At 32.7% G+C, this 20,911-nt stretch overlaps 2 protein-coding genes across 3 annotated transcripts in view; both read right to left on the bottom strand.

The window, feature by feature from the left end:
* Positions 1 to 143: 143 nt before the first annotated feature.
* On the bottom strand, positions 144 to 15,845 carry LOC130677699 (uncharacterized). Of its 2 annotated transcripts, none has more exons than XM_057484542.1 (11): positions 15,668 to 15,845; positions 6,508 to 6,568; positions 6,141 to 6,413; positions 4,564 to 5,169; positions 4,269 to 4,379; positions 4,034 to 4,209; positions 2,775 to 3,063; positions 2,623 to 2,704; positions 2,130 to 2,274; positions 1,872 to 2,061; positions 144 to 539 (listed from the first exon to the last, which is right to left on the bottom strand). In XM_057484542.1, exons 2-11 carry the CDS (start codon positions 6,566 to 6,568, stop codon positions 388 to 390), a joined length of 2,085 nt encoding a protein of 694 aa, XP_057340525.1. In that variant the 5' UTR covers positions 15,668 to 15,845; the 3' UTR covers positions 144 to 387. The 2 variants fall into 2 exon arrangements, with proteins under 2 accessions (XP_057340525.1, XP_057340526.1); XM_057484543.1 differs by having other exon boundaries at positions 2,775 to 3,048; positions 15,668 to 15,843.
* Positions 15,846 to 16,915: 1,070 nt separating this feature from the next.
* Positions 16,916 to 20,911, bottom strand: part of LOC130677721 (probable serine/threonine-protein kinase clkA) — a gene marked incomplete at its 3' end in the record, with an annotated part of 5,755 nt that continues 1,759 nt past the window's right edge. The window contains exon 3 of the mRNA XM_057484573.1: positions 16,916 to 16,934. Within this exon, the coding sequence (XP_057340556.1) occupies positions 16,916 to 16,934 (19 nt within the window). The remainder of the gene's footprint in view (positions 16,935 to 20,911) is intronic.

Genomic DNA, 20,911 nt, shown 5'->3' on the forward strand with positions numbered 1-20,911 from the left:
TTGTGAAAATCTTAATTGCTATGAGTCTATTTTAATAAAAAAATTAGTTAGTAAAGCATGATAATGATTATTTTAAATAATAATTATTATAATTATTAATTAATTAATTAATTAAAAATTAAAAGTTAAATTGGACGCTAGTCTTGATACAGGTTACAATTAAAAATAAAAAAATATTTAATTAATTTCGATAAATGATTTTTCTTTTTTTTTTTGAAAAAAAAAAAAATCATTAAAATCAATTAAAAGGTCATTGCAACCCAATCAGAAGTAGCGGCTCAGTCATTAGTTATTTATTGATTTTCTTTAAGATGAGTGGGGGGGAAGGAAGGAGGGGTGGGGGAGTTTAAGGTCAAAAAAATAGGGAGGATAAACTGGGACGGGGACCTAGTGCATCATTTTACGAGGCGACAGCCACTTTTTCATGTAGTAGCAGAAAACTGTTGAGATGTATAGTAGGACGAGTAGGGCACAGGTCACTCCTAGTGCTAGGACCGACGTTTTTGTTGGGCATGGCTCTACAATCGTTACTGTTTTATCTGAAACAGAGAAAAAATAAAATTATTTCCATTGATTTTTGGAAGATTATAAAATTTCAAGGTCACAAGTTAATTTATTTGACCTTAAAAAAATTACCGGCTTTGGAATAATTTTTTAATTTGAATGAGTCATTATTGACCTACTGACATTATGTTGACCTTGAAAGGCTAATTAGAACACTAATTAGCCTTTAAAATTAACATTGACCTTAACAAGTATAACTTTGACCTCAATATGTTTTTTTTACACAAAAAATGTATAATTGCCCTGTTGACTTTTAAAAATTAATTTGGAATATCACGGCCCTTAAAAATTTTTAGTCGACCTTAACTGACGTATTCTGACCTCAAGCAAAATTTCGGGTGCTTTATTGTTCACTATTTTATTTTAAATGCCATGCGACCTTTAACATTTTTACTGGACCTTAAAAAATATTACATTGACCTTAAATTAATTTAAAAAAAATTCCGATTGCTCTTATTATATGAGGAAGCTAATTTTGACCTTAACGGACCTTTAGATGTTTATTTGACCTTTACAGTCATGTCCTGTCTTCAAACAAAATTTTCTGAGCCTTAATTTGTACTCTTCTTTCCAAAAATCGATGTAACCTTTAAGACCTTATTTCAACTTTATGTTATTTAAAAAATAAAGTAGTGTTTTTTATTTTAAAAAAGCGACATTAGCATAATTTTTATGTCCTAGTAATACTTATTCGGCCCTTAAAAATTTTTAGAAGACCTTAACTGACGTAATTTGACCTCGAGCAAAATTTCGTGTGCTTTATTGTTCACCATTTTATTTTAAATGTTATGTGACCTTTCGGCACCTTTAAAATTATTATTGGACCTTAAAAATATTACATTGACCTTAAATTAATTTATTAATAAAAAAATTCTGATTGCTCTTCTCATATGCGGAATTTAATTTTGACCTTAACGGACCTTTAGATATTAATTTGACCTTTAAAGTCATGCCCTGACTTTAAACAAAATTTTCTGAGCCTTAATTTGTACTCTTCCGTTTAAAAATCTATGTGGCCCTTAAGACCTTATTTCAACTTTATTTTATTTAATAAAAACGACCTTGACATCATTTTTATGCCCTAGTTATACTCATTCGGCCTTAAATTTTTTGACCTTTAAGGCCCTCAATTGACCTGTAAGGCCCTCACTTGACCTTCAAGGCCCTTACTTGACCTTCAAGGCCCCAAATTGTTCCCCAAGGCCCTAAATTGACCTTTCAGGCCCTCAACTAACCTTCAAGGCCCTTAACGGACCTTTATGGCCCTCAATCGACCTTAAAAAAATTTTTAACTAAAAAATACACACCAGCTTCATTAAAATCGACACTAGCGTCGCTCCTCAAAAATTCCGACTGTTTCTCGTCACCAAAATCAAGGACCAAAATTTCTTGGGACAGTGTCATGTCCTCAGTCTTATCCTCCGTTGAATTGTCGACGCTTCTCCTCTTCCTCTTGCCCCAAGACTCCAGAGACTCATGGTCCCACTCACAAATTGCCTGAAATTCACATAAATTTAAAGCTTGTCCCCAATTTCAAGCCCTGAGACTTTTAGTAAAATACTCACAGGTTCACATGGTCCAAGACAGTACTTGACATTACACTGGAAAATTACTCCGTATGATTCCGTAAACCTGAAGGCTTCGTACACTGATTGCAGTGCGTTACGATCGGCAGTAAATGCTGGGAAAATCGAAGTATCCACTGGACATCTAGAAATTTTTAATTTTTTTAGACTTAAGCTTCGATATCTAGAAAACTATTGCTCCGATTTTCATCAAACGAAAATGCGAATTTTTTCTCAACGTCTAATCTTGAAAATGAACCCAATTCTTTTTTGGCCCTTCGAGCCGGCATTCAAACTTCGATATCTCGAAAACTATCTCTCAAAATGAGATCTCGTGAGGAAAGAAAGTGTAGCCGTAAGTCTAAGCTTCAAAATGAGCCCAACTAGGCTTCGAAATCTTACTAAGTTTTCAAGTTATGAATTTTTTAAGTTCAAAGATAATTTGAATTTCAAAAATTGACCGTAATTTTAATTAATAATATGACCATCTTACCCCTCGTCGTCAATAATTTGGAAAGTGCTCTTCGAGTCCTTAGCCATAGCAACGCAACTTCTTGCGAAAATTCCATATGGCGCTAAAAATAAGCAATGATTAGATCTCTGATATCTCAATGGTCCTTCGAGCCACCAATAAAATGAACTTACTGTCTTCAGGAATTTCAATACGGAAAATTAACTTGTCTCCAATTCTCACAGTCTCTACTTCCCTGGCTCTGGAATCCAAAATTTTTATTTTCGGCGCTGGAGCCTCGGGGGCGCTGGTGATGCTGATCATATCCGGATCCTTGATGGGCATCATTCCAAAAGTAATGTTCTTTGATGACATGTCGTATGTGCATTTCACACGGTAAATTTTGTCCGCTTTCGTCATAACTACTGAGTGATGCTGCAGGACTACAGTGTTGGAGTAGACACCGGTCTGAAATCCGTCACGCTTTATTTAAATAATTCATTTATTCATTAATTTAGTTTTTATATCATTTCTATTAATTAGACAGGGTTGCAAGTTATTTTAGTGGCAGTAAATTTATAAATTATAAATTCTGTTCTTACTAAAAGTCAGTCTAAGTGCTCATCAGATAAATTTAGAGATATGTGGGCACGAAATTCGTAAAGAGCAGTAAATTTCCGTTCGGATGAGTACCCACAACCTATATTTATTTTTCGTATTTTCAAAAACGTATAATATGGTCATATGTTTCGTAAAGGCGGCATTATGAAATTTAATGGGAATTCTGAGCTTGTCTTCGGATAGAGCGGTAAATTTCCGTTACAATGAGTACCCACAACCCGGATTTATTCCCAAAATTTCAAAAGTTGTATAATATGGTCATATATAAAAAAATAGAAATAGAATATTTTTGAAAATTCTGAGTCGATAGTTAAGTAGAGCGGTAAATTTCCGTTAAAACGAGTACCCACAACCCGGATTTATTCCCAAAATTTCAAAAGTTGTATAATATGGTCATATATAGAATAATAAAAATATAATATTTTTTTAAATTCTGAGTTGATAGTTGGGTAAAGCGATGAATTTCCGTTAAAACGAGTACCCACAACCCGGATTTATTCCCATAATTTCAAAAGTTGTATAATATGGTCATATATAGAATAATAGAAATAGAATATTTTTGAAAATTCTGAGTTGATAGTTGAGTAGAGCGGTAAATTTTCGTTAAAACGAGTACCCACAACCCGGATTTATTCCCAAAATTTCAAAAGTTGTATAATATGGTCATATATAGAATAATAAAAATAGAATATTTTTGAAAATTCCGAGTCGATAGTTGGGTAGAGCGGTAAATTTCCGTTAAAACGAGTACCCACAACCCGAATTTTTTTCCAATTTTGCAACCCTGGTAAGGCAGAAATTTGCGTACTCAGGAACTTGCAACTAGACTTACGACACTCTGAGTATTACAATCCTGTCCTGACATGGTCAGATCCAACCGGAAGAGGTCGCTGTTCGCGACATCGATGTTGCAGGTTTCCGACCGACCTAATGCATAAATTCTGCCATTGAAGGGTTTGTTCGTGCGCACTTGCACGGCTATTTTCGTGTCCTTGCAGTCCACAGAAACTGTAAAATTCCATATCTTTTAGTAAGTGATCAAAATTAATTATTTAATTAATAATTACCGTCATAACAAGTGCCAGTCTTGTCACAGTTAGCATCGGATCCATTTCTCAGCAAATGGGCATTTGGGTCCTCAGTAGGGTCGATATAAAGTGGCAAATCTGGTGTTCCTTCTAAAAAACATACATACTGTTAGCAACCCCCATAAGGCATCTATTTTTCTCTATTGGGCCTTTACTAGGCATCATAATTAATTAATTCTGCCTATGAAAGCTTTGTGACCTTCTTATCTAACCCTTAAGTTCCCACACCCTTATTAGGCATTCAATTACTCCCTTGACAGGCAAAAAAACTTACTCTCGCAGACGTTTTCGTAGTAGGTCCCAATTCGCTCGCCATTATCGATAAGAGGGCGCTCGTAATTTAAATAAGTCGAAGGCCCATCAGGAAGGGTCCAATGATCGAGATGGAACAGCTGGCAGTTGTTGCTCTCACCCGTAGGAGGTCCGCGATATAGGAACGACCTACAGAGAAAACTGACCTCGTTCTCGCAAGCCAATTTACATGAGGCCTCAGTAGGGACTGCGAGGTCCTTGTCGACGTAATACTGGAGCCCGACGTACTGAGCGATCTTGTCATCCGCGACGCCTATTCTGGGCAGCTGGTAAATTTTAGGCGTCTTGCAGGCGTCCTTAGGCTTCAGACACAAATTCTCGAAGTAATCTACGCCCTGGGCATCAACGAACTGCACGTACTGCCCACTAGAGCGTCTGTCTGCGTCACTCAGGTAGCACTGGAGCGACATGTAATTGTACTCGACCGATCGGCACGTGAATCGACGCTCGCTCAAACATGACGCCAGACATGCGTCCTTTGAAGACGAGTAGATAATCGCGTTGTCCAGCCCACGGATCATCTTGTTGGGCACTCGTTCGAATGACCACAAGCGCCGGCAGACGTTTTCTAAAAATATTCAAAAATTCGGTTTTATTATTTTCCTATAACTCGAGATCTACTAGACGGAATTTCGATTCATGGGTGGGTTTTGGATCGGAAATTTACTGATCTATCACATAGGCATCAAATCATTACCCAAAAAAATGATCATTGCAGAGTAAAATCGATTTATATGAAAATTCGTTGAATTAGTGATTAGTTCTCTATAACTCGGGATCTGGTGGTAGAAAAATTAAGTCATTGGTGGGTTTTGAATCGTAAATTTACTGATCTATCACATAGGCATTGAATCATTACCCGAAAAAATTATTATTACAGAGTAAAATCGATTTATATGAAAATTCGTTATATTAGTGATTAGTTCTCTATAACTCGGGATCTGGTGGTAGAAAAATAAAGTCATTGGTGGGTTTGGAAAAGTAAATTTACTGCTCTATGAGATAGGAAGGTGTAGAATAGGGTAAAAAAATATTTCAGGGTAAAATGGACAGTTGTAATTTTAAGAAATAGAGGCATAGAAATAAAAAATGAATAGGCTGAGGTTGTTAAACATCTGAGTGAAAAAAAAAGGTTTTTCTGGGTAGTAATTTAAATCTTTTCGGTCTATTGATAGAAATCTCAGAAGACACCTTTATAACAATAGACAACTGGTACCTGCAGGTACCGGAGCTGGTGGGATCTTAGAATCTTTTGAAACAGGTAGACCCCACGTGGGCTCAGAGGCGTTAAGTGCGTCTCTACTCAAATTATTTTTAAACAGGTTGTGACAACTTTACTGGTACCGATTTTTTTCCAATGACTTGTACGTTTTTTTTTATAACTCAGTTTTTAAAAAACCTAGCCGAGGGTTTTTCTAAACTTAGACCGTGAAATTTCGTATACAGGCATAGAGAAAAATTGTAAGAATTTTTTTTACCGCTCGTATTTATTGACGGACTGCTAAAATAATTTTAAAAATATTGTGGCGCCCAAATTACCTGAGCGTAATTGAAGTTTAGTCATATAATATTTATTGACGGCACGTTGGGGCTGTGCGTCGGGGTTTGTTGCTGATGTTTCGTTGTGTAGCTCACACATCGTATTTTGAATTGGCGCCAACGGATTTACGACAAATGAAAAAGCAACTGCTTGGCAATCGACGCGGTTCCTACATCGCTCTTGGCATTCATACAGAGATAAATTACGTGCCGTGTAAAATGTTGTCCCACGGTAGTCGTAATTCGTCAATTTTTCAAACGTCGTCTTGACGGCTAAAATTAAAAAAAAAAAAAAAGATTAATATTCAACGTTTTCTAAAATTTAATATTTTAATTTTTTTGGCTGAAAATTTCTAGCGTTTCTTACCTATGCCAGCTATGGCTGAACTTATAAGTGCTAGGAATAAGATCGGGGTCAATCGGTCCATCTAAAACATAAAAGAAAAATTTTATAAATTTTAATACGAAATTCGCAAATTTTTGCTGTTTTGTTTTAAACAGGATTCGATATCTCGAAAGTTATTGGTCTGAGACCCATTGAACAAAAACAAAAATTTTAGCTACAAGTCCGCCCTTGAAACTGAGACCAACTTTGATCCTAAATCTCCATTATCTTAGAAGTTACAAATTTTTTAAACTCAAACTTCAATTTTTTCCCGATAATTTACTACCCAAATCTACTCCCATCTATACAAGCCCATATCTCGACTTCTACTTATCAAAAATCCATCTCATAGGTGGTTTTCGAATCGAGAAAAGTCTGGGCTTTAATTTGAGCCCAAGAACGCTCAAAAATATCCATTAGTTTCAGAGCTATGAATTTTTAAAAATACGATCAAAATTTCGCAAAAAATTTTATTTTTCTACTACATAAAAAAATAAAAATTGTTTCCCAAAGTCCTCTCTGCTCACCGTTTTGAGCCCCATCCCTCTATCTGAATTTTTCCGAACTCACAAAAAATTTACCATGAAAAATCTCAACGTTACCGATCGTCCCTCCACTAAACGCCTTCTTTACCTTCCACGCATATCTGTGGCCTTCCTTACCGTGCCCTGATGATTCCTACCGATAAGGTAGTGCCCACTTTACCCTCTTCCCAGCACAGGCGGTTCACAAAGAATGCGAGTTACAAAAAAAAAAATCTAAACGCACCTTTAATACAAAAAATATCTAAAGGACTATAATTAAATAGTATTTATATATTTTTTCATCTAAACTCACAAGCAATTACGGTACCGTTTTTCAGCTCATCATCTTCCGGATCTACAAGATCTAACGGTTAGTTTTATTAAAGACCGATGTTCACATGCAAACTATTTTATATAATCCCTGCACTTGTAGGCTTCTATCCGATAAATTTTATATATATAATTTCTTATTGGAATTTAAATCGAGTCAAGCATCAAGTTGACTGCTCATAAATCTCAGTAATTAACGATTCCTTACTCGTTTATAAAGCTCAGATAGGAAAATAGTCTAGTCTATAATGCCTGTGATGGTGGCTAAGAGAACTCTATTTGAGTTCAACGACCCGAGCCCTTGAATCCACAGGAAGAGAACTCACTCATGCAAATACTACATTCTTGAGACATTTTTTTACTTAACTGCCTTGTCATTTCCTTGTTTTAAACTCTTTTTTTTTAGTTTTTACTTTAAAACTAAACAATTAACGAGTTTTAGACTTTTTTACATTGCGATAACTCGAGTTGCAATTACAGATAAATTACTTCTCAGAAGGGTTTTGAAACGGAAATTTGATGATTTTGCCAGTAAATTATAATATATAGAATATTAAAATAGTTTATTTTGCTTTTTAACGTCGTCCTAAAGAATTTTTAGTCAAATATTGAAATTTCGAAACTTGTTTTTTAGGATTTTTTCTACTTTTGCCAAGTTTGATTGGTACAGTGTTATAAGAACTTATAGAGGAATGTATTAGCTGTAAAATGAGCCCTCATTTGAGTCTCTAGTGTAATTAGAACGCTAGTTATGCCAATTTCTAGAAAATATTTTAAATGATCCAGAAAATCGATAATCAAAATTTAAAGTATCGTAAAATAAATTTGTGGGAGTGTTTTGGAATGGAAATCTGATGATTTTGCTGGTGAATTAATGATGAGAATGATAAAAATTTTGTTTTACTGTCTTAAGTGGTCCCAAAGTATTTTTAGTAAGTTATTGAAATTTTGAAAATTGTTTTTTAGGATTTTTTCTGCTTTTGCCAAGTTCGATTGATATTTTGGTATAAGGACTTGTAGAGGGATGTATTAGCTGTAAAATGAGCCCTCATTTGAGTCTCTAGTGTAATTAGAACGCTAGTTATGCCAATTTATAGGAAAAATCTAAAATGATCTAGAAAATCGATAATCAAAATTTGAATCGTCGTAAAATAAATTCGGGAGAGTGTTTTGGAATGAAAATCTGATGATTTTGCTGGTGAATTGGTGATGAGAAGGATACAAATTTGATTTTACTGTCTTAAGTGGTCCCAAAGTATTATTAGTAAGTTATCGAAATTTCGAAAAATGTTTTTTAGGATTTTTCCTGCTTTTGCCAAGTTCGATTGGTATTTTGGTATGAGGACTTGTAGAGGGATGTATTAGCTGTGAAATGAGCCCTCATTGGAGCCTCTAGATTAATTAGAACACTAGTTATGCTGATTTATAGGAAAAATCTAAAGTGATCTAGAAAATCGATAATCAAAATTTTAATTATCGTATGACAAATTCATGGGAGGGTTTTGAACTGGAAATTTACTGTATTTTCGAATGGTAGTATATAATATTGTTATAAATAAATTTGAGTGCCTCAAAAACCGTTTTAAAGTTAAGCCGGCGCCACTAGAGCCCGCGGAGCATTTCGATATTTAATCATATTTAATAAGCGGGTTCTCGGATTGAGATTTTTGGTACCGGAAGTCATAAAGGCATGTCTAGGTTATAATATAAGACTGTGGTAGTCACTCTAGACATATAAGACCTGAGATAATGAAAAAAATAAAAAACGTACTGAAAAATTTCAAACATTATTTGAAGGCAGTGATTAATTTTTTTTGAACAAAAAAAATTAAGTGTTACGTGGCACTTTCACCATAAGGTATCTGTTCGGTTACATGGGGGTACAGTGACTTGATATTTTCAAGGCCAAGAGGTAAGTGGCCTGATAGAGTGCAGGTACGTTGATTGCACTTGGAAATCTATATATATAACTTGTGCTCCTACCATCTCTACCTTCACCTCCAGTAGAAACTATTTTCTTTAGCCTTCGTAGAGGTAATATAACATAACATAATACCTTTTACATAATAAAAATGGAAAATAGCCGCATTTATTATTATTATGACTTAAGAATTATTACAACAATTTTCCGAGTTATGCACGTGAACGTATTGTTATGCGAAATAATGACTCAGCTCTTATATTTACATATTTTATATACATTTTATATACATTTTATACACATTTTTATTAACCTATGGTGTGAAATTAAACGATGTTTAAAAAAAGAAATCAATTCAAGGTCATTGATACCCTTGTCTGTATAGATCGATATCTCGAAAACTATTGATCGAAATTTGAACCAACAAAAATCAAAATTGCAGCCAAAAGTCTAAACTGTAAAATGCGACCGATCGGGACTGTAAATTTGAACTAGTTTTCAAATTATGAATTTTCAAAGTTTGAAAATTAGAATTTCGAAATTTTTTCTCAGTTGGCCCAACTTAGACAGCTGGTATCTCAGAAAATATTGACCCTAGAAAAAAATATTTGGTACGAAATTCATAGCCAAAAGTCTAAGCTTTAATTTGAGTCTAATCCCGTTTTTTAGTTTGAATTAGTTTCCGAGTTATGAATTTTTAATTAACTAAAACCTGATGAACTATGAAGTAGGTCGTAATATTAATTTACAATTCAGTTTAAATTCACTCTCGTCGTCCTAACGGTATCCAAGTGACCTAAAATCTTGTGACAAAATTCTCAAGCTTAAAAACGCCCATGCTAAAAAATCATAGCCCATATATAACAATTTAACAATAGAACCAAAATTTAACGGTTACAGTAATTTTGTTTTTATTTTATGGAGTATAAATGCCAGTCATTATGTGTCTGTTACACCACACGGTAGCAATAGGGATCGTAAAAAAATACGTGAGAAGAATGTGAGCGCGTTACACGTTCGGATGAAGAAGAAATGGCTTTTTTATTACATTAGTAATTTTTTAGTTTAAATATATATATTTTTTAATGTTATCTCGTTTATCTAATTCCGTATCCAGAGCAAGATTTTGTAACGCAAGAATAACTCTAAGTATTATACGAGCAGAGAACACTCAGAAGAGAAAGATTCCAGTTTGTGGACCGCGCAACGGTAACTGGGTATTGCGTTCCAACACCGTTACACTTATGACCAGATACCTTTTATAAAATAGTCCACATTTTATTGCTAAAATGATAAATAACTCCAGAGTTATATTCATTTTTTTTTAAATAAATTGTTAGGACGCTGTAATCAAATTGACATACAACTCGATGTAATCGTGATACTTAAATTAGTCCAACGGCATTTTTACTCGCTACCAAAGGTCTTTCGATCTGGGGCATTTACTTTTAAGAATTCACCATTTTTACGATCCTCGGACGGAAGGGTTCCCAGAACCGAAATTGTGAATTTTTATTTTAAACCCTCATAACTCTGAAAATAAATTTTTGGGATTAATGAGACTAATGCCATTGGAAAGATTAGAATATTGGCTATCAATTAGTGTCCCAACTTTATTTTTTGCGACCCTTCAAAGCCACGATACTGAAAGTCAAAGGCAACACTACTTTTTTTTTTAAATCCGTTCGGACTCGGCCGCTATTTGTCAACCGACAATGAGAAAAAAATGAATCTACAGCTCTTGGGGCCTAGTTTTAGTCCCCGTACATCGATATTTCAATAATCGATTTCCCGGTCCCAAAATCGTGTTCCAAAAAAAAACGTCAAATTCCAAAATTGAAATTTTGATTAAAAATCACTATAACTTAAAAAAAAATTTTTTTTGACATTAAAGACCTGTGGCATTCGAAAGATCAGTTCTTTTCCTACAATTTTCATCCCCTGTTTTTTATTTTCCGACCCCGAGATCACGAAATACAAGAGGTAGAAAATTTAGCCTCATTTTTTAGTCAAACTGCGATAACTCAGCCGCAAATCGAGATATCGATTCCGTTCAAAATTCATTTTGAAGCTTTCAAAATGTAGCTTAAGGTGGCATAAGTTTCGTAAGCGTGTTACAATTACACGAAGAACGACTAGTGAGGCAAAATGGGACATCACGTCAGATGTTGGAAATGATGAAAAAAATCATTTGTGGGTAGGCATTATCATTACTATTGTTATTATCATTATACATAGTGTTTTTCTGCGTAACGGTGTCATATACAAGCGTATATAACTCTTTTCTCGTTTAAACCGGAACCCACACTACGACCGTAGTTTAACCACTAAACCGTTCGTTTTGTCCCGGCTGAAATAGCAAATCATCATCTCACATAAACTTTATTATTATTAAATACCGTAAAACGGAATACCTTAACATTTTTTTTTATTTTTCCTTATGCACATCATTTATTTATAAATATTTTAATAATATTTAATTATGGATTCGTCATAAATTATCGATAATTTGTAATTCAAATTAACTATAACGGGTAACTTATTTATTTATTTTTTTTCGATTGTAAAAAAAATAACAGACGGTAACTACTTCCGCATTTCAATTACCCGTCTATTTGCAGACTCTTATCTAAATAATGGAATATTGACTTTTTAAATTTTTAACTTTCCAACAGGTGGTGATAAGTAAAAATGGGTTTGTTTGCATTGTAAATACGACTTTTGGCGATTTCGAGAGCATATATGAAATCGATTTTTTATTTGTACGAGCCGAGATATAGATATTTATATAGATGGTCAATTTTCGGATTCGATTTTTAGGAGAGATGACAAGATTTTTAAGAGAGATGGAAATTTAATGAGATTAAGGCTCGTTCTTGGTCTCATTTTGAAGCTTAGACCTTCTACTACAAATTTTGTTTATGTATGATTAAGTTTCGATCAATAGTTCTAGAGATATCGATCTGTATCGATAGAAATCCATTAAAAGAATATTTGTGCGGAAAATTTTGAGTTTCAAATTTAAAAAATTCATAACTTTAAAACTTACGAGAATTTGAACTCGTTTTTGGTCTCATTTTGAAGCTTAGACCTTTGACTACAAATTTTGTTTGTCGTTAATTAGGTTCCGATCAATAGTTTCTAAGATATCGATCTATAAAGATAGAAACCGGTAAAAACGAAATTTGTACGGAAAAACTCCGAGTTTCAAACTTTGAAAATTTATATCTTAGGAACTAATAAAAATTTTGACTCGTCATTGGTCTCATTTAGAAGCTTAGACTTTCCTCTACAATTTTTATCTATACATGATTAAATTTCGATTAATAGTTCCAGAGATATCGATCTATAAAGACAGAAACCGGTAAAAACAAAATTTGTACGGAAAAACTCCGAGTTTCAAATTTTGAAAATTCGTATCTCAGGAACTAATAAAAATTTTGACTCGTCATTGGTCTCATTTTGAAGCTTAGACTTTCCTCTACAATTTTTATCTATACATGATTAAATTTCGATTAATAGTTCCAGAGATATTGATCTATAGATCCATATAAAGGCAGACTTTCAGAAAATTCAATTTTCGAATCCGGGCGCGAAACTTCAAAAATTCATAACTTCTAGAAAAATCGAGATAAAATCTCGTTCGTGGTCTCATTTCAAACCTCAGGCTTCTCACTACCTCTTCTATTTCAACCATTTTCCGCTATTCAAAAACTTCAAAGCTTCCCGCGACAAATTTCCCAAAACTTCCATCGCTTTTCCTGCACAGAAAAGAAGGATTTCTTGGGACAAGAAAAATTTTGCATTATTAAATGAAAACGAAAATTTTCTTAGGACTAAAAATTTTTTCTTGCCCCAAAGATTTTTTTCTTGACTCAAGAAAATTTTTTCTTGACTCAAGAAAATTTTTTCTTGTCCCAAGAAAATTTTCGTTTTCAATTCATGCGAAAAATTTCTTAGGACAAGTAAAAATTTTCTTGACGTGAGTAAAAGTTTTTTGCGCTAAATCCTTTTTTTCTGTGTGAAAATTCTCATTTCCCATAAAATATTTATCAAAAATATAAAATTCCCAGCCTAAACTCGTTACGATTTTCACTTTTGTCCATAAAAATTCTTCTCCAGCCAAGAAACCGGCTTCCAAAATTTCTCTACCCGCGTATTCGCGTCTCGACTTAATACGGGCATGCATTAAAATTATAAAATCCCTCACTTTCATTACCCATAAGCCATTTATTGGCCATTAACCGACCATCTAATCACCTATTTTATAACCCGAGCCATAAAAACGATCCCAGGTTTCCAGATAATCTTTAAAACTTCCTGTTTAAAAAATTACCATGTGAAAATTCACATAAAAATCCCCACTGTCGTCATTATTAGTTTTATCGTGGGACATTTCAATTAAATGGCCACATATATGTTACTCAATATATATATATATATGAAGTTAAATAAACGGAAGCGCGTGTGAGTAAATTTGTTGAGAAAATAAATAAATGAACTATAGAATCGAGTAAGTTCTCGGTCAGGGTCTTGAGTCTTGAGTCTGTAGTTCTAACCATGTAATAGGGGGGTAAAAGGGGGGGGGGTAATGAGGGGTGATGAGGAGTCAAGAAGTAATACGAGGGTTTTATATAAAAATATTGAGGGGGGGGAGTAGAAATTGCGAGTCTATGGTGCAGGTAAAGAAGGAGAGGAAGAGAAGAAGAAATAGAGGGGGAGGGGGGGTGAAGGGCAAGGGAAGGAGGGAGGGAAGGGGTCAATGGCCAAACGGCGCCTAAGATCCTTTTGCGCAACCTGATACTTTAAGGCAGGTCGGGCTGTTTTATATACTTTGTATATTATATATGTATATATGTATATATGTATATATTTATATATTTATATATGTGGTTATGTGTGAGGTTTAATTAAAAGTTGTTATTTGGTCGGTGGGCGGGTAATTAGTAGGTATGAGATCAGATATGAGTTAAATTGTTTTGGAGGGAATTTCAAATGAGACTCAGAGCTGCTGCGTAATTTGAAATTTTTTGAGATGGGCTGGAATTTTTTTAGAACAGAAATTTTTTAAAATTTTTAAATCAAATTTTTTTTTTTTAGTACTTGTCAATTAATTTTTGTTTTTGCAACTCAGTAATTTTTGAGACAAAAATTTTTTTTCACTCATTTTTTTAAAAATCAGAAATTATTTTTTTTAATCAAAATTTTTTCTAAGAATTTGAAATTTTGATTATTGAAAGTCAAATAAAATCAGAAATTTTTTTAATCAGAAATTTTTTATAAAATTGAATATTTACTTACAACAAAATTTTTGAAAATCAGAAATTTCTAAAAACCAGAAGTTTTCAAAATTAAAAAATTTCAAAAAATCCGAATTAATTTCTAAAATCAAAAATTTTTTGAAAATCACCAATTTTCCACATTTAATATTTTCTTTCAATTTTCATTTATAAAAAATCAAAATTAATTTAACAAGTCAGTTTTGAAAAATCAGCAGCAATTTTTCTTAGATAAAAAAATTTCAAAAAAAATCATCAATTATTTTTTAAAATCAGTTTTTATAATTCATAAATTTTTCACAAAATTTAATATTTTTTTTTCTAAAAAATCAGCAATTTTTTGAAAAACGAAAATTTATTTTCACTTATTTTTTTTTAAAATCAGAAACTATTTTTTTAATCAAAATTTTTTCTAAGAATTTGAAATTTTCATTATTCAAAATTCAAATAAAATTAGAAATTTTCCACAAAATTTGATATTTACTTACAATAAAATTTTTGAAAATTAGAAATTTCTAAAAACCAGAAGTTTTTTTCAAAATTAAAAAAAATCAAAAATTCCGAATTAATTTCTAAAATCAAAAATTTTAAAAAATCACAAATTTCCCACATTTAATATTTTCTTTCAATTTTCATTTATAAAAAATCAAAATTAATTTAACAAGTCAGTTTTGAAAAATAATCAGCAATTTTTCTTAGATCAAAAAATTTCCAAAAAAAATCAATTATTTTTTTAACTCATCAATTTTTATAATTCATAAATTTTTCACAAAATTTACTATTTTTTTTTCAAAAAATTTCTAAAAATCAGCGATTTTTCTCAAAATTCAAAACTTCAATAAAAACCACAAAAAGATCAGCAATTTATCAAATCGTAAATTTATATAAGAAACCAAAAATCCCATCACAATTTTTTTTTTCTCTCCCCTTTTCTACCAAAAAATAATCAAAAAATTCCTCAACACCAAAATACTATCGTTCAAAAAAGCGGTCGGCAATAAAAAGTAAATTTTTCAAAAAATCATACATATGATATATATTTATATATAAATAGTAAAAAAAGTCACAGCTTAATTAATCACACATACCTTGGCCACGAAATAAAACCACTTAACGCACAATTAAAACTAATATATAAAAATATTATCACACCGAGTGAACCGACTTGGGTCACAAAAACCGAATATTTATAATAAAAAACTAAAGTACTGGGGATGTTGACCTCCTCCGTGGACGGCAGTCGGTACAGCTCTGTCTAGATGCGGTGATTGTGGGTCCAATTTATAAACCAGGTGTCTCACTAGGCAGGAGGTGTTTTAACCCAAAGAGTAATAGGGATTCGTTGATTCTTATGGAATATCCACCAGTCATTGGACGGCCAACATAGCGGTACTTGTTTATTATTTCTCTCTCCCTCTTTCTTACTTACGGACTAAATTTTAATCCAGACCCTTCTTCTTCTTCTTCTTCTTCTTCTTCTACTTCTTCGGCTGCCTCTAGTTCCTTTACTTGCATTGCAGTCTCCTCAGTTCCCAGTCAGACTATTTTTACCTGTCATTTATTCGATAATTTATTTCTCGGTAACTTTGAGAGGGTAATTAGTAATTATGTAACAAAATAACGAGAAAGTTCATTTTTAGTTTTTATTTTTATTTTAACTTTTAAAATTTTTGACTTCTGAACTAATTAAGATTGAGGTCCGTTTTTGGTCTCATTTTGAAGCTTAGACCTTTGACTACAAATTTTGTTTGTGATTAATTAGGTTCCGATCAATAGTTTCCAAAATATCGATCGATCTAGATTGAAATCCATAAAAAGAAGATTTTTTTCGGGAAAATTTTGAATTTTAAACTTTGAAAATTCATAACTTTTGAGTTTATAAAGATTTCGGCTTGTCCTTGGTCTCATTTTGAAGCTTAATTCTTCTACTATAATTTTTGTATAAAACTTTTTTTTCTGGGATCAATATTTTCAGAAATTTTAATTGTTGAAAGTACACGGAAAGAAAATTATGGCAGCGGTTCCCATAATTTTGTGAAATTTCTTCCTATACCATCATAGGAATTACGACCATAAATTATGGGAGTGGTTCCTATAATTATAGAAATGTTTCCCATAATTATAGGAATAGTTCCTATAATTATGGGAATGATACCCATAACACTATAGGAATGATTCCTATAATTATAGGAATGGTTCCTATAATTTATAGGAATACTTTCTATAATATTATGGGAATCATTCCTATAAATTATAGGAACCATTCCCATAAATTATAGGAACCATTCCCATAATGCAATTGGAATGGTTCGTATACCATTATAGGAATGATTCCTATAATTATAGGAATGGTTCCTATAATTTATAGGAATACTTTCTATAATATTATGGGAATCATTCCTATAAATTATAGGAACCATTCCCATAAATTATAGGAACCATTCCCATAATATTATGGGAATGGTTCCTATAATTTATGGGAACTATTCCCATAATATTATAGGAATGATTCCCATGATATTATAGAAAGTATTCCTATAAATTATAGGAACCATTCCTATAATTATAGGAATCATTCCTATAGTGTTATGGGAATGGTTCCTATAATTTATTAGAACCATTCCCATAAATTATAGGAACCATTCCCATAATATTATGGGAATGGTTCCTATAATAGTATGGGAACTATTCCCATAATATAATGGGAATGATTCCCATAATGCAATTGGAATGGTTCGTATACCATTATGGGAATCATTCCCATAATATTATGGGAATGGTTCCCATACTATTATAGGAACCATTCCTATAATATTATGGGAATGGTTCCCATAATATTATAGGAATAGTTCCTATACCAATATGGGAACCATTCCCATAATAGTATGGGAATGATTCCTATACCATTATGGGAATGGTTCCCATAGTGATATGGGAATGGTTCCCATAATGATATGGGAATGGTTCCCACAATGGTATGGGAACTATTCTCATACTATTATGGGAATGGTTCCCATAATATATGGGAACCATCCTTATAGTAGTATAGGTACTATTCCCATACCATTATGAGAACCATTCCCATAATGCATAGCAAAACTTCCCATAATTTTCTTTCCGTGTAAATAATTTATTTGTAAACTTACGAAATTGGCAAAATTTTTATTTTGTAATTTTCAAAAACCAATAATTCAAACTCATATCAATATTCCGTCTCGTTCTTGGTCTCATTTCAAAGCTGACCTCTCCCACTACAATTCCCATTCTCAGTTATCGAATTTGAACCATCAACTTCCGAGATATCGACTTTCGAAGCCGCGGCAAAAACTTAATTTTTCAAATTTCGCGGTTTTTCTTTCCCGCGCTTAATAATTCGATTTAAAAAGTAAAAAATGATTATAAGTAATGAGTAATGAGTATTTTACGATGCATAGAGGTAGAAATAGAGGCAGAGGTTTAACTAAAGTATGATGGAAATAAGTAAAGAGTGAATATGATGCAATTTGTGTAAATACCGTGACGCTACCGTGATGATTCGCAGTAATAAGGGAGAAATAGATAGTTATCAGTATATATATATACATATATAGATATATATAAATATACATAAAACGCGTATGCGTGGCTGCACCATCTTGTCCAACCTTCCAAGGTCATCTGCGAGTTGTCGAGTAAACTGAGTGCAAAAAGATAAAAAAAAGGAAAACGAGTCTCGGCATCGTCATCTCGGTGCCTCAGGATAAATTAAAGATACAAAAAGATTAAGATGATAATGATAATGAAATAAAAAGGAGTGTGGGGATTTGTGGACCCGAGGGCAAACAAAGAAAACTGGGCACTAATGATCGAGTAGCTTGTGATAAAAATTAAATATAATTGGCAATGGTAATGGGTGACGTTAAGCTAGGGTTAACTCAGGTAACAGGTAACAGCCAACAGGTAACGACTAACAAACTACTATGTATACTATGTATACTACGTTATTTTCAATTTACTAAACCACGACTTTACGAGAGATCAACAAACTTTTGTTGTACTAAAGAGTCAAGCCAGGAAAATATTTATGGTTGTATGGTAATTGTCTTAAGAATCGATTAGGGTCGCCTGGGTACGAGTTTTTCGATGGGAGATTAATTAGAAATTTTTTTCTTTTTGACCGATGAGGGGAGGGAGGGGTAAAACGGGGTACTAAATATACAATCAAATTTTCGAGGACTCGAATACACTAAATCTTTTTTTTTTTTTAATTATATTCGAAGAAAAAAAAAAATTTCAGTTACCGTTACAAAAAAAAATTTTTCATTATTGCGGGCAAAATGAGGTAGGGGAGGGTGGGGCAGAGCGGCCCCCCTAAGCCAATTATTATTTTTTGTGGCTTTCAACCATAAGATCACTTTACTTTTGTCCTATTTCGAACAAATTTATGGACATTTTGCCAAAATTCTGAAAATTTTTTTTTTTTTTTGTGGGGCAGAGCGGCCCCCCTTCAAAAAGTGATAAAAAAAATTTTTTTTTCGTTTTTTTTTTTTTTAAATTGTTTTCATCATTAAGAATGTATTTCTTTCTCTTGACAACTATTTTTGGTTTTACATTACTCAAAAAAAATTTTTTAAAGCGTAAAAAATCGTTCACTCTCGATTATCTTAATTACTAATTGTTATTTAATAAAAAAAAAATCAATTCTATAATTTTACTTTATTTCAAAAATTTATCAACTAAAAAAAAAAATTTAATTTTTATAAATTTTTAGTGACCAAATTTGCCTCTTACATAAAGAAACTGCCGAAAAATATGAAAAAATAATTTTTTCGGAAGTTTCGGCTGGTCCATTTTGCCCCAGGTGTTATGCGTAGGGCTAGAAATGTGGAATTATAATAATTTTTTTTTAATTTGTCGATAAAAATATGAAAAAATCACTTTTTCAAAATTTTGGGCATGTCCATTTTGCCCCAAATGTCATGCGTAGGGGTAAAAATGCGCAAACATATCGGATTTATAGTAATTAGTCAAAAAAAAAAATTTTTTTTTTGGTCAAAATTTTAGGGGGCCGCTCTGCCCCACCCTCCCCTATATCCTAAAAAAGGTAACAAAAAGAAAAACTATCGAGATTTTAAATGAATTCGATTAAGTTAAATTTTTAACTTCCCGCTAAGAAAATTGTAAATTTTCGAAAATTCGGGAAGTTATTGGTTTCGGTCTGATTTACGAAAATCGAATTTCCATCAGATGTCGACGTTTCGAGGTCCTAGGAAGCTATCCTGACTAATTTCTCGATGATGTCCGAGTGTATGTATGTGTGTACGTACGTACGTACGTATGTATGTATGTAAATATTCATAACTCTTAAACGGATAAACCGATTTTGATCTTTGAGGTGTCATTCGACGCGGCTTGTTAATGTCTTGAAGCCGTAAAAATTTGAACTTAATCGGTAGGGTGCGTTCAGAGATATTTCAAAAATAAAATTTTTTCGAAAATGTTTTATTTGGATAACTTTTAATTTGCTCGATGGATTTATTCCAAAATCTAATCAGCTCTAAAACTCTATAAGCCGCGTCGAATGCCACCTCAACCATTAAAATCGGTTCATTCGTTCAAGAAAAACCGTTGACGAAAGAATTAAAAAAAAAATTTTTTTTTTGGTTTTTTCGAAATTTCTCAAACACGACTCCATAAATCGATTTTAAAATTTGATCAGCTTTAGAACTTGATAAAACACGTCGATTGCCGCCTCAACCATCAAAATCGGTTAATTCGTTCACGAGATATCGTGGGAGAAAGAAATGCTAAAAAATCGTTTTTTACAAAACAATGGCATACAAAAGTATTTGCGAGCTCCAAGAGCTCGAAAATGTATTCACAATAATGTTTTCGAGCTCAACGAGCTCGAAAACAGCGGGAAGTTTTGGGGTTGGCCCGCAGGGTCAACTGACAGACCGATTTTTTTTTTTGAAATATCTCAAATACGACTCGATAAATCAATTTCAAAATTTGATCAGCTTAGAACTTGATAATACGCGTCGATTGCCACCTCAACCGTCTCGATCGGTGAATTCGTTCGAGAGATATCGTTGGCGAAAGAAATAGTTAAATTATCTATTTATTTATTCAAATGATAGATAAATCTACCCACTAATCACTAAATTGAATAAAAAAATTGCCAAGTCGTTATCCTAATATCTAAGTCGATCGTTATAATATTTCCCTTGATCTACTTTTACTCAGCCCAACAAAATGTTTCCCTACTTGCTCAGCATAACGGCCGTCCGGTTATCGATATCACGATTTTCGTATTCTAGGTTACCATAATCTCAACTCACCCACCGATCACA

The sequence above is a fragment of the Microplitis mediator genome, chromosome 11 (assembly GCF_029852145.1).
Source record: "Microplitis mediator isolate UGA2020A chromosome 11, iyMicMedi2.1, whole genome shotgun sequence".
In the NCBI taxonomy this organism is placed as follows: Eukaryota; Metazoa; Arthropoda; class Insecta; order Hymenoptera; family Braconidae; genus Microplitis; species Microplitis mediator.

Excerpts from the sequence above, each read along its gene's own strand:
- LOC130677699 (XM_057484542.1), bottom strand. The coding sequence starts at position 6,568 with ATGGACCGATTGACCCCGATCTTATTCCTAGCACTTATAAGTTCAGCC. Across the intron at positions 2,062-2,129 it reads GTCTTGGACCATGTGAACCT|GCAATTTGTGAGTGGGACCA; the intron begins GTGAGTATTTTA and ends TGTGAATTTCAG. Across the intron at positions 540-1,871 it reads TGTCGATTTTAATGAAGCTG|ATAAAACAGTAACGATTGTA; the intron begins GTGTGTATTTTT and ends TCTCTGTTTCAG.